The sequence below is a fragment of the Dunckerocampus dactyliophorus genome, chromosome 6 (assembly GCF_027744805.1).
Source record: "Dunckerocampus dactyliophorus isolate RoL2022-P2 chromosome 6, RoL_Ddac_1.1, whole genome shotgun sequence".
Taxonomy (NCBI): domain Eukaryota; kingdom Metazoa; phylum Chordata; class Actinopteri; order Syngnathiformes; family Syngnathidae; genus Dunckerocampus; species Dunckerocampus dactyliophorus.
This window is the reverse complement of record NC_072824.1, coordinates 17,415,855-17,429,338: the sequence shown is the minus strand read 5'-3', so window position 1 is coordinate 17,429,338 and position 13,484 is coordinate 17,415,855. Positions and strand designations below refer to the sequence as shown.

The following is a 13,484-nucleotide window of genomic DNA, read 5'->3' as shown; positions in this document are numbered from 1 at the left end:
TAGATCGTCTACTTGAGCTGTCTGTAATAATGGGTTGGACCAGCCAGGACACCATGTTGTTGCCCCAGTGTCCGTGCTAATGTTACTGTTCAACGCTCTGCAGTGTTTATACAAGCGTGTTTTGCCACACGTTAATATTATCGAAGCTGTTTTTTCACTGTCGTGTTATTGTTGAATGCCCTAGCTCTCAAGTCAGCAACTCTTGAAAGATTTCAGCAACCTTCATGAGACTTCAGCTTTGTGAGCATCTAAAGCAGGGGTTGCCAACACGTCGACTGAAATATTAGAAAAAATAAATGGATTATCACATCAGTGCCTTCCCCTGCTGGAGAGTGACCAACAGGCATGCGTTTTGACCACTAAACACGCCCATAAGCCTCGCCACTCTCCAGCACGCAAGCCCCAGCCAGGAGACCAGTCCCCAAAACCTGTCCGGAGGTACCAGTGCACACCGCACAGCTCGCCTCGCCCCGCAAGTGTTGAGCAAGCGGTGTGCAGAGAGAGCGAGAGAGAGAGCCCAGCAATGTTTCTGCACACAGTAATTATTGCACGTTCATATGGTTCAAAATCTGCCTTCGATACCTCAAAATGAAGGCACACATACAACTCCATAGACGTGCACCTCCAAAAAAAACCCTGGCGCTGCGGCGACTCGGATCGTGAGGGCTGACCGTTGTAACGCGTTGACCAGCTCCTCTCTCCTCAGTCACCATCGCTCGCCCAAGACACTAAGCCAAATAGGGTTGTGGTTCATAGAGCCGTCGTCACAAGCCCAACCCCGACGAAGATCCACAAAAGTAGGGGCGTCTAAAGTGCGAAGTGCAGCCCAGGGGCCATCCGCAGCAAGTGGCTCATTTGCCATTTTGTCCCTTCAGAAACTAAATAAAATTAAAACGGCAAACATGGTAAAAATAGAGCAGAAGGCGGAAATGTTGACACCAACAACCAATGATAACAAAGATTTGTCTCTAAAGACAAAGCTTTGAGTATGTATCACTTCTTTCTTTTTTGACGTATGATATTGTCTACTATGTGTACACAGTGGTTTCTCAGTGTGGAACTGACCACATTTCTGCTCTGACGGGAATCTGCACAGTTTGGGTTTATGTGAGGAAGCGGTGTGGTTGTCGGCTGACATATAAAAACGCTTCCTTCTCTGAGAACATTCAGAGGGCTCAACAAGCCTCCTCCTCATTCATCTTCATGCAGAGTTATGAGTGTGCTTTGTGTGTGACCTACTGTATTTCGGTGAGTTTTACAGTATTACCTATGTCCAGCACAGCATTCAATTTGCATTGCAGGATATTTTAAAATAGTAATGATTCACATTTTTTTTTATTATATGCCAGGCTTTTTAACCCTATGGAATTGGTTTATAATATTGACTCCTTTAATGGTTTTTGTTATTATGGTCTTTGATTGTTGCAAAAAAGTGAAATGTAGATATGGGATCGCTTGGGTTGCTTTTATTTACCATTATTAAAAAATAAAATAAATAATTATTCAGAAAAATTATGAATGATGGACTGCAAAAAAATACAGATAATGATTATGTTTGATGTATTTTTTTTCTGCTCTGTTGGCAGATTATTTTTTTACGACTTAAAAAACAAATTAAGGGAAAAAAAAAGTCCAAAATACTTATGGTATATTTTCCACTTTTTGTCTCTCCAAATTAAATGTGGTGTGTGTGCATTTAATCCTAAAATCACAACACAGCAGTGTGAATGCGCAGAAATTAAGCAATTCAGCCACTGTTGTTACACTGTAAGTAGTATGCACAAACATGGGCTACAAATGTGAATTCCATGTTAGTACAACAGGCTGTCAAAATGCATTTTCCTGCCATCCTCTGGTCAAGCACTGTGTGATCATATTAACTTAGTGTTCTCAAAGGGTCTGCAGTCTGTCAGAAACTAATCTAACAAAAGAAAACCATACATGTTGTAATGACATGTACGATTAAGACCTAGATACTGGAATATGTCTTTTTTTGTTGTTCTAGATGAATGTTATGCAGGTTTTCTTTCCCTCCAGCATGATGCCTCGTTCTTTCTTGGTAAAACGAGGAGGCTTACAGACTCTTCAGTCAGAACAGAGTACTGGGATGATTGCAGCTGAAAAAGAGAAGGGGCCCTGGTGCGTATCCCTGGGGGATGCCCCAACAGACACGCAGGATATTGGCACAGTCATCGTCGAATCGCTGCAGAAGTTTCCTGGTAACAAACCGTATAAAAGTCATCAGTATCAGTAAAGAATTCAGTTTGAATACCTAGCATGTATTGATAGTTGTATAAATAAGATAGAGTATGTGATGGTCCTTCTCACATTGCTCTTAGAGTGTACTTGTACTGAACACTCGGGTGCTTTTAAAGGTGTTCCGAATACCACTGTATGGTCCAGACCTCATGTGAGTTCAGAAAGGCAAGTCTCGTCAGGACTGGAAGTCTTGCATCAGTGCTTCAAGGTCCAGAAGCACTGTGACGATTCCAAGAACACTTCTACCAGGCAGGAGTGTCCTCTCTGTGGGAAAGTAGGTTATCAAGCCATTGAAATACTAGCACATTTGTATTTTAGATACTCACCCATGGTTTTAGCTACCAAAATACAATTATGCATATGCAGTGTACATGCATGCATACTGTCCTTGTCTTGTATCAGACATATTTGCAGTGGGTGTCGTAGTGAGACATCACACCTTAAAAGAAGTCTTTTTTTTTGCATTATTTTTGCAGATATTTACACATGTGTCCAGTTTCAAGAGACACATATACAAGTGCCATGGAATCAGGGCCCCAGCACAGATGCTGCCCTACACAACAGATAGTGACTCATGCAGTGTCAAGGTAAGCACTGATAGGTTTCTTTGGTACAGCTTTTCAACAATGATCGTTAACTCGGTTGTTAATGCCTTATAAACGTAACAAATTGCTGTAAGCGCTAGGATAATACTGTTACAGTATTTGTAATATAAGTGTAGCAGTAGGTTAAAATACCTAATAAAGTTGAACATAGTAGTACATATATCCTTTATATATCCTTTGTGATTTGAACGGTGCCATTTATACATTTTTGTATGTGTAATGAGCTCAGTGGTATTTAGTTTCATGGGGTCTATTTTAGGGAGCATTCATTTGCTGGACCATTTACCAACGGTGGCCCACACTCACACTGTTCCACAGCAGTGGTCCCCAACCTTTTTTGACCCACGGACCAGCTTGTGTTACTACAAATCTCCCACGGACCGGGGGGTGGGGGGTGGGGTTTGTACATTATAGCAATCTAATGAATAAATCATGAAAAGCACAAAATGAATGCCGACCCACCATCCACCAGTTCAAGTTCCAGCCAAGTTTTTCCAGAGATATTATTACATCGCTGTTTGGCGTGTGTGGTACAAGGCAGTGCGCTAGCATGAATTAACTTGAGACAAATGTGCACATTAGCACTCAATAAGTCATCAAAACTTACCTTTATGCATTCCCACATAGTATCAGCATTTGACACCAAATATGAGGTGAAAGAAAAATGATAAAAATACAGTAGTAGTCTATCTGTGTGGCATGAGATAAGGTTAGCGCACACACACAATGGACATGCGTCAAGTGAGACGGATGTAACAGAGAGAATCCGGCCGGGGGGTTGGGGACCACTGCTCTACAGCATTCATTATTTTGGCCTGTTGACTACATTAGACAGCGTTGTGTTGCTGAAGCTTTTCTGTCTGTGTTCTAATTTTTTTTATTGTGGAAGGTGGCAATACGTTGCATGCACATGTGCCTGTCAATGAAGAAGTATTTTTTTTTTAATTAATTGCAAAGTCACTCTTTGTCATGAAAATGAACATAATCCCAAAAAAAACACATCCATAGGTGAGAGCGTTGATAAGGACAAAGGCCGGAGATGACGCTATACATGTTTAAAACATACTGTATTTTCACAGCGATATGTTGACGGTGGGGGGCGGTGCGGCGACGGCACCAGAAATACCCAATAAAAAAAAGGCTCTAAAGACCCCTTTATGCTCATTCAGAAGGCGATTTAAAACAATAATTGAAGGATAAGCAACCCCAAGGCAATTTACACTTACCATTCTGTGTTTTGGTCAAGCTTCATCTCCATGTCTTTGTCATCGGACACCTGCGCATCAGACACGCTAGTTTCATCATCAGTGGTTCGAATAAATACGGTTTAATTCCCTGTTCTGCAAGTTCTCTAGTTCATGTCCAGATGTTTCTTCCTCCTTGAAAACTATTCACAAATCGCTCAAATCTTCGCTATAATCACTGTGACTATCCTCTGTCTCGTATACTGCCATGTTTGTTTACTTGTGAGATTCAACTGAGCTGATGTCACTTGGGAACCGCCCCTTTTCTGCGACGGCAGTTTGTCATGGCTCCCGCCACGAACAATAAATGTAATTTTTGCAAATTTACCGTTCGCTGTCATAAAACGAACATAATTACAAACAATATATAACATATATGCAAAGTTGATCAATCGTGTCAGTGACCCTTAAAGTATGTCATAGAAACATCTGACAAAATACCTGAAAACACTGAGGAAGCAAACTTTGTGACAACTAATACTTGTCATTCTCAAAACGTTTGGCAATGACTGTGCATACAAAAGTGCAAGGCAAGACGTTATGTTGGAGGTTTGCATGATTACACTTAAACTACACAATTGACGTTTGGTGCAAATCCAGATAAAAGTGCAGGGTCAGGAATTACTTTTCTTGTTTTGTTTGTAACCAATGGCACATTCCTCCCGATAAACAAAGTGCCACTGTCAGTCCATTTGGAACATCTATGATTTTCTATAGCCTGTTCAAGGTCATAGAAAGACTGGAGTGGAGCCTATCCCATCTTACTTGGGACGACACCCTGAACTTGTCACCAGTCATTCACAGTGTCATTGTGAATTGGACATTGATTCCAGACAGCGATGTGAAACACTACAATACCGATAGCACATCAAAGGTCACCGACCATGAAGAAGGAAGTAGCCTGGTAACGAGCAGACAGTTGAGCCTAGGCAGAAGTCAGCATAAATGGCCTGAAAATGTTCTCTTACATGTGAAGTATCATAACTAATCATTTGTTGTTTGTGTGGTTTAGTACATTGTAAAAGGAAAGTGAAAGTTTTTTTTCAAAGCACACACCAGACAGTAAGGGAGTGTCCTGTCATTTTCTTGGTATGTAGACACCTAAGCCCTACTAATTCTTTTTTTCATTGTATTTCTTGTTCAACACAAACTTAATAGCAGGCAGATTTCATAACCATCTACCTTTTTAATCTTTTAGGAAAGGGCGTATGGCTGCACAGTGTGTGGGAAAACATTCAAGCGCTCATCCACCCTATCCACTCATCTGCTTATCCATTCTGACACTCGGCCCTATGCATGCCAGTATTGCAACAAACGATTCCACCAGAAGTCTGACATGAAGAAACACACCTTTATACACACTGGTGGGTCTCTGGTGGCTCTGTGTGTGCATCCATTGCTCCTGATCCTAATGTTAAGCTTTATGATTAACTCAATATTGAATCCGTGCTTGTAAATACACCATAAATGCTGCAAGCATTATGCATATAAATGCTCACATTGACGGGTTTGATTTCAATGCTAATATTTTTTTACTTTTTGGTCGAACGCCAAAATAGAGTCCTTGATTATTCTGAACTGCTTTAATATTTATAATACACTAAGTCCCCAACCAGCGAACACAATTGGTTCCAGACGACCGTTCTTAAGTCGAATTGTTCTTAAGTCGGGGAAAAGGTAATATTACCAATGATATAGGTACTACATGTACGTGTAAACATATACAGTATATGTGTATGTATGTAAATATGAGTTTGGATGCAGTAGTAATATTAAACGAGGATAATTAATGAAAAAAACAATAATAAAAATTATATAATAATATATAATGATAAATGTTATTTACATTTGAAGAGGAGTGGTCGAGCATACGTCGTTGTGGTGGAGGAGGAGGAGTTATTGAAAAAAAGGACAAATCTTCGTCGTCGTGAGACTCTTCTAAAAGAGGTAGTGGTCTGTGGGTGGTGTAGAATTAAGCAGGCCTATTAACGCTTCATAAATTTTAATAAAAGTTGTATCATACAGCTACAATTTAGCTTTCTCTCCCCAGCGGCTTCCTGTACCTGTTGGTCCCATTAGCAGTGTCACAGTGCCCTCTACTGGTCAAGCATGTACAGTAGCAGTATAAATAATGGAGTTACAGTACTAAAAAGCAAAATACATGAAAAAATAGACCAGTCGGCTTGTGTTCGTATCTCCGAAAGTTCGCATGTCGGATGTTCGTGAGTTGGGGACCTATTGTACCGTAAAACTAGTTATACAATAAAATGTAATTGATCAGTGGTTTATTACTTATTACTTACTAATTTCAATTTAGATTTGTCCAATGTTTACTGTAATGTAGTCTAAAGGTTTAAAGTATGTTTAAGTATCATGCCTGTCTAAAATAACCCTTAACTCCCTTAATTATTTTTTTGTTGACAAATAAAACTTTATTTTTGTTGAATAACATAAAATAACATTATTAGTAGTAGTAGCCAAGAGAAAAACTGACAGCAATGATGCTAACAGTAATAATAGCAATATTAATATAAATACCTATAACACTGCTATTTGCTTTTTTTTCTTTTTTTTTTTCCAGCCAATCGCAGTTGTTATCATACATACTTCAATTAATTTAAAGATAAGTTCATGGAAGGGAGGCCATAACCCATATGCATCTGCTTATATTTTCTTCATTCTTGCGTGTCCTCACGTCTTCTGTGTTGCGTTTGTGTGTCAGGCGAAAAGCCCCATGTGTGTCACGTATGCGGGAAAGGCTTCAGTCAGAGCTCCAACCTCATCACCCACAGCCGCAAGCATACAGGCAGCTGGCCGCACCGCTGCCCTCGCTGCCTCTACAGCTTTCAGGACCGAGTGGATCTGTGGCAGCACCAGTGTGCCCACCACTAACACATACACAGGCATCTTATTCCGAGACTACGGAGACCTACAGCAGCTGACTATATTTCCTTTCAGACATACTGTATAGTATAGTAGAGTTGCTGTGCTTTGAAGCAACTGAGCCATAATGCATAGCAAATATTGACAGCCACCAGGAGAGCTCACACAATTGTTGTATAAATAATTGTAATTGTTTACAGCAGAAAGAAATTTAGAAAGAAAAATGATTATTCGTTTGGTACCTCTCATTACCACTTTCAACCACAAAATGCCCGTGTTTAAAAACAGTACTCTGCAAGAGGCTACCACTAATTTTTCACAGCAATCATCAATTTGACACAGTAAAACAGTAAATAGAAGTACAGACACAATAGCGGATATAAACTAAAATACCAAGCCAATTTCCACCTAACTTTGTAGAGCAGTGGCTCGTGGACCAAGCAAGAATCCGTCACATTTTGGTGAGGATCTGGATAAAATGGCTGTTACAGGGATTTATTATTACAGTTTGAGCCACTATGGCATGAAAGATATGGTTCCCCCCCCATTTTGAAATATTTTCAAACTTTGCATGCATGACCTAAGCATGATGCTTTTAACCGTTGAGCTTCTTTACACAAATTGAAACAAAAATAAAAATGATAAAAGTTAAAATAATGACAGCAGTTGCAGTTGCTAGTACTTTTTTTTTTGCTGCTAGTACTAATAATTTATGTTAACGTGTAATTATGCAAAGGCACATGTAAAATAGATTGCAGTAGATTAGTTTATGTTTACGCTAAAATAACTACAATTCCCATGATGCTTAGAGGGCCGTACCAAGAAGCAGTGAAATAGACGCTATCATGTGTTTTGATAAAAATCTTGTGCACCGATCATGTTTTCATCCGACAAATCTTAAGTTTGATCAAATGTTGACTTACTACAACTTCTGCTTGGACATTAACACTGTGACAGCTGTTGAACTGAATGAAAAAAAAAGCCACACGTCGAGAGCGAGTGACGCTGGAAACACGGAGGTAGGTTGGATTGCAAGGATTACATAAAGCACGTAATGTGCAGTTCCAATCCTGCCTCGTGCACCTCCAATTCTATATTGCGTGTATTATCATTCACAGTAGCGATGCCATAGCTCACAGTCTAATAGAGTTCTAGCTGCCCTGTTCTCAGGAGACAGATTGTCTGTAAACAAGAAGTATTGCCACGTTTGGATCTCGCGACATATACAGATTTTTCTTTTAGGCCTAAAGACTTTTGCACTGTCCTGTTTATTGAACAATACACCTTGTGGAACCAGACTTGTGGAACATGAATGGGGTGAGGTTCCACATAGGGTTTACATCCTGTCAATTCTGTACCTTTTTGGAGTGGTAGATTTCATCACCTGTGGCGTTAATATTTCTCAACAAGCACGAGGAAGCTGGAGTCCATTTGTTTTTTTTCCCTGAATTGGTGTGTGCTTTAGCCATTTCTGTTCTACCCTCTTTTTTTTTTCTTTTGTCTAATTGCTAAGATATTTCAAGTAAAATTAATTCTTGAGACCATTTTATTGTAGAAAGCTACATTAATATCGATATTTAAATTGCATTGTTTATTATTGTTATGACTGTCTTAAGTATTTAATAATTGAATCCGTATTCTTAAAAATACAATTGACTAATCATTTTCCCCACTTTTCGCTCAGACATTTTTACTTTACTCTACACAAGTGGTTCCCAAACTTTTTACAGTCGTGTACCCTTTCAGACATATGATTTAAAGCCATGTACCCCTGTTCCTGTACACTTAAAAAAACATAAACCGTTTTATCTTAATTAACTTGAAATATTCACCATAATTAATTGGTTAATTAATTTTATAGTACTGTACTTCCTGGTCAAAACATTCAATTTTGCATGGTCACATTTTGAAAGTTTCACATGAGCACTAGTAAATAGATAAGTAATCATCCTACATATCTTCTATTCCTTCAATATGAATGGGTTGAATTTGAACATCACTTTTTTTGTCCAGTCACGATGGCTATGGTTTAAGTCTGAATATTAATTTAAGACCAAATTGAAGGGGACAGTTTAACAATCACAATCCAAAGTATAAAAATACATACAACTAACGACAAAGCCTCATTTTCGGCGGAATTCCCACTCACAATGACAGGTTTTCACCACTGCACTATGCGGAGATTGGAACACCAATATAAAGGAAATCTTAAACACTCATAATACACAAAATAATTATCAAACTTGCTTATTTGTTCATATGATGCACACACAGCAATGAACAACTTCATGCTCTGTCTCTTTTCTGCCCCATTCTCCTTGCGGCGTGAGGCGTTCAGGCACACTCATGATTGTAAAGTATAAGCGCTAATTGTTTTTCATTTTTATTCACGTACCCCCGTGACAATTGGTTTACCCCTGGGGGTACGCATACCCCACTTTGGGAACCTAGGCTTTTCACATTAGTTTTGAAAAAGACATTGGGATATTTGATCAGTCGGGGTGCGTTCTACCTTAGTCCTGTAAGTCTCAACACCTGTGATAGGCTCTAGCTTCCTCATGAAAAGGATAAGCAGTATATAAAATGTTTAGAGAGCTGGATAGACATTATTTTCGGACTTTTACAGCCAATAAAACCAATGAAAATGAAATGTATTTTCATCATATTCAACCAGGACACGTGTTGGTTTTACTTTGCGTGATGTTTATTGAGTGTTGAGGAGGGCTTTCTTCATTGCCTTGTTGTCGCTCCTAAAAGACTCTGTTGGTTTTGTACCACTGAGCCCTGGCCACGACATCGCTGGAATAGTCATCACCACTGGTGCCCCTATCCATTCCACCCAAGGTTTGCACATTTTTGGTGCCAAAGTTGTAGGAGGCTATCCCACCTGTGAGGGTTAAAATGCAAATGAGTAAAAAGATGTGTTGTTGATATACTGTATGTCTGTGCTGTCAATTGACAAACAAACCTTTGAGTTGTTGTTCTGCAGTCCAGTTAGGAAACTTTTTTTTAATTTCATTTATGAAACCAATCAAGATCTTCGTGCCTTGATGGAGGTGTTCCACGCTGTTCCATGCACCTTGTAGCGTGTGATACCTCTTATCAACCTGGGAAGATTAGAAGGTAATAAGATGATAAGCAAAATCTTATTAATCCCAGAGAAATTCTGACCGAAGAGTTCATGTTTTTATCCGCTTTTGTTTTCTATTTGGTTGCTGTTTATTTACTCAACTGTGGAGAGTATCAGGTGTTTGAAGGAGTCGTGTTCCATTCATTGGTTGACAGAGAACTGGCGCTTGTGTGTTACAATGACAATGTAATGTGTTACAAATCGGGTGTAGTGTACCCTGTGTACGCCTTGTTGCTCCGATCCATGCTCAAGTTTGATAACCTTCCCCTCCTCTGGCATGATTGGAAGAGGTGGTGGGTTAGGGCTCATGTATGCGGACATACGCTCACGTAACGTAAACGCGTCATAGGGTAATGTAATGATTTTACCAGTTTTTTAATGACAGTGCTTTATCATAACCACTACCTTTCTCAGTAGAAGACTATGGTTTTTATTATTTATTTATTTTAAATTAACGCCATCACTCCTCTTGCAAGTTATAAATGACAGCTGCCACCTTGCATAAACTGAATTAAGTCAAAAAATGTGTCAGGAAGAGAAAAAAAACAGAAGTCACACTGTAGATTTTTTTTTCTCGCAAAATTCAAGACTAAGAACAGACATTTAATCTGGAAAGGCAAGCTATTCAGCTACATAATAGCATACAGAAAAACAGGCTGAATAGGTGTGAACGTGACACATTAACAGTTACAGTCCAGCTACGCCATACCATAAAGAACATACCTGGAAGGCTGAAAAAGTTAAATTAACATAAGCCAACCAGTCCAACAAGCAAATTAGCAGTAAGGAGGTTCACCAAGCTCCCACTCTCATTACATTTCACTGAATACATTCATTAATTTTCTATGCTGCTTGTCCTCACTTATTATTTAACTGTAGTCTGTGCACAGGTAAGAAGGACTGGAATAAATTTGGATTTGATCAACTGTATCTGTTGATTTGTCCTAATCAAATATAATGACATTACTACTACCACATCACTACTAACAGGAGAGCCAGAATATAGAACGGAGGGAGCCACCTGCTGTGCACCATATTCGGACACACGCTCCAAGCAGTCGGTGTGCTGCTACAGAGGTCAGGAGAACCAGAGTATGGAGCGGTAGGAGCCACCTGGCACGGCCCAGCATGGTGCGCTGTATCCACGCACACGCTCCAAGCAGCCGGTGTGACGCCATGGAGGTCTCTGGCAAACCTTTTGCACTTTTCAAATGCTGAGGCACAACAAGCTGTAGGCGTCGTAGCGATGCTAGCATTTCAGGTGGCTGATAAGGTTTTTGGTGTGCTCGATGGGGTTCCCTTTATTGCGGAGCATTTAGTTAACCAGCATGCGAAATGTATTCCTCAGGGGACGTTATGACAGGCCGTTAATGTCACACTCGCACACCTGATGTGCTCAACCGCACAGTAATCTTGCCTTATTGGAGCGTTTTTGGTTGGTTTTTTTTTTTTGGTAATCAGAGCTATTTTTTACGTTATCGGATTTATCGGTATGACGTCATAATTCCCTCATATCGGCCCTATAATTAGGATAATTATCGTGCACCCCTATACACTGGCCTCCAAACGTTTATCTTGCCAACAGTCAAGCATGGTCTGGGGCTGCATGAGTGCTGCTGGCATTGGGGAGCTGCGGTTCATAAAGGGTCTTTAGCCCCCTACTCCTTACAGATTGATCCGCTGTTACTACCTTATTGTATTCATAAGACATATACCAACCTGCATGAGGCCCCAGGCATTACCATTGTCTCCCCAGCCATCCGTCAGTGCATTCCCAGCCCGGGATTCTCTGGAGATGATGCCAGCAATAATAGCAGGATCAAGTCCCGTTTCCTCTCCCACTTTGGTGATGTTGATCTTGTAATTGTTCATTTTGGACAGATCTGTTTGTGCCATGGCATGAGATGCTGCCACACCTTCAAAGAAACACAACACTGAGGTACATGGCAGTGATGACACAAGTGCATCCACAGTCCTCAGCTGGCAAGTGGACACTATTACCCGTGAAACTCAGCTGGTCCTGTCCAGATGTTTTCTTCCCTGCACCTGTTGTTTCAACCTTCATGATGTCCCCGTAATCTTAACAACAAAAAAATCAAATTAAATGTCTTCATTAGACTATTTGTTATCAAATGGGATGCAGCCTCACTCAGCAGCTCACAGCTTGAACATTTAGGACAACCTTCACCATAAGAAAGAAGCTCTCACCCATTGTCCTTAGTCTTCTTGTACGTGGTTCTCTCCACCTGGAGCAGGAAACAACCAGCTCGGTTATTATCGTTTAAACACAGTCATTAAAAAAAACTCCTAAGAAGAAGTTGTGAAGAACAAAAACTCAACATGCAGATTAAATTCACATGTCAGTTGAAAGTGGGAAGAAGTTTTATTTAGTCCCCACCCCTGAATAAATAACTTCCCCCTCCTCAGCATAAGGCTCAACAATAGTTTTTCCTATTTCAATGTATTGGATGAATTAATACCAGAGTTTCACAACATGTACATCTATTTAAAAATATTTAGAACAATAAAAATGTTGCTAAAATGCAAATATGTGTTTGTATAGTAAAAGTATTTTTCAGTCAAACCTGTCAATAGTATATTGATTGGTCTGGTACAGGAAATGTATCCTAATATAGTCCCTTATATGAACCACTACTGTATGTACATGTACTAATGTACACTATGTACTACAAGTATTCATTATTGTAGATATGAAATTGTTCCAAACAAAGTCATTGGTATTGTACATATTTTTAAAGCAAACGTTAACAAATAAATAATGAAATACTATTTAAATGAATGCCATTCTGCGCTGAGCCAGCAGATGGCCTATTGTATCTACTGTGGATAGATAGACGGATACATCCACTCACTTGTGCTTGGTTCTGTCTCGTCAGTGTTCAGCGTGTCTTGCAGACAGTCAGCCTCCTGCAGTCTTCTCCCAGCTCTGTTTCCGCTTTTATATTGTACGTTCACTCACCCCTATTCTCTGACTTGTCCATCCAGTTCACCAAGGGGATTTCCCAGAGCTTTCTTTCTTGTTTGTTTCTTTCTTACGCTAGGGCAGCGATCTTACTTTTACTTTTCTTTTTTCTCGTCACGACTGGCGAGCAGTGTACCGGGCACTTCTCACTGTTTGACATATTGTAATATATCCTTACCCTCATGTCATTCATTCAGGTTTTCCTCATGGAATTATGATTTTATTGTGAAAAAGTGCATGAAAATATATATTGAAATCATGTTTGTTATTTTTTGCTTTTAAAAATTTATTTTCTTGAATTTTAAGCATACAATCGTCCCTCGCTCCGTCGCAGTTCAAACATCACTCCCTCACTCTATTGTGGTTTTTCAAAAATGAAT

The 13,484-nt window shown here is 39.7% G+C and overlaps 2 protein-coding genes across 2 annotated transcripts; one reads left to right on the top strand and one right to left on the bottom strand.

The window, feature by feature from the left end:
• Positions 1 to 10: 10 nt before the first annotated feature.
• On the top strand, positions 11 to 13,463 carry LOC129182374 (zinc finger protein Gfi-1b-like). Its single transcript, XM_054778395.1, has 5 exons — positions 11 to 2,219; positions 2,376 to 2,533; positions 2,736 to 2,846; positions 5,307 to 5,472; positions 6,831 to 13,463. Exons 1-5 carry the CDS (start codon positions 2,006 to 2,008, stop codon positions 6,998 to 7,000), a joined length of 819 nt encoding a protein of 272 aa, XP_054634370.1. The 5' UTR covers positions 11 to 2,005; the 3' UTR covers positions 7,001 to 13,463.
• Positions 9,678 to 13,099, bottom strand: LOC129182375 (lysozyme g-like). Its single transcript, XM_054778396.1, has 6 exons — positions 12,995 to 13,099; positions 12,330 to 12,367; positions 12,123 to 12,200; positions 11,841 to 12,037; positions 9,960 to 10,098; positions 9,678 to 9,878 (listed from the first exon to the last, which is right to left on the bottom strand). The coding sequence occupies exons 2-6, from the start codon at positions 12,331 to 12,333 to the stop codon at positions 9,742 to 9,744; spliced, it is 555 nt and encodes a 184-aa protein (XP_054634371.1). The 5' UTR covers positions 12,334 to 12,367; positions 12,995 to 13,099; the 3' UTR covers positions 9,678 to 9,741.
• Positions 13,464 to 13,484: the final 21 nt, after the last annotated feature.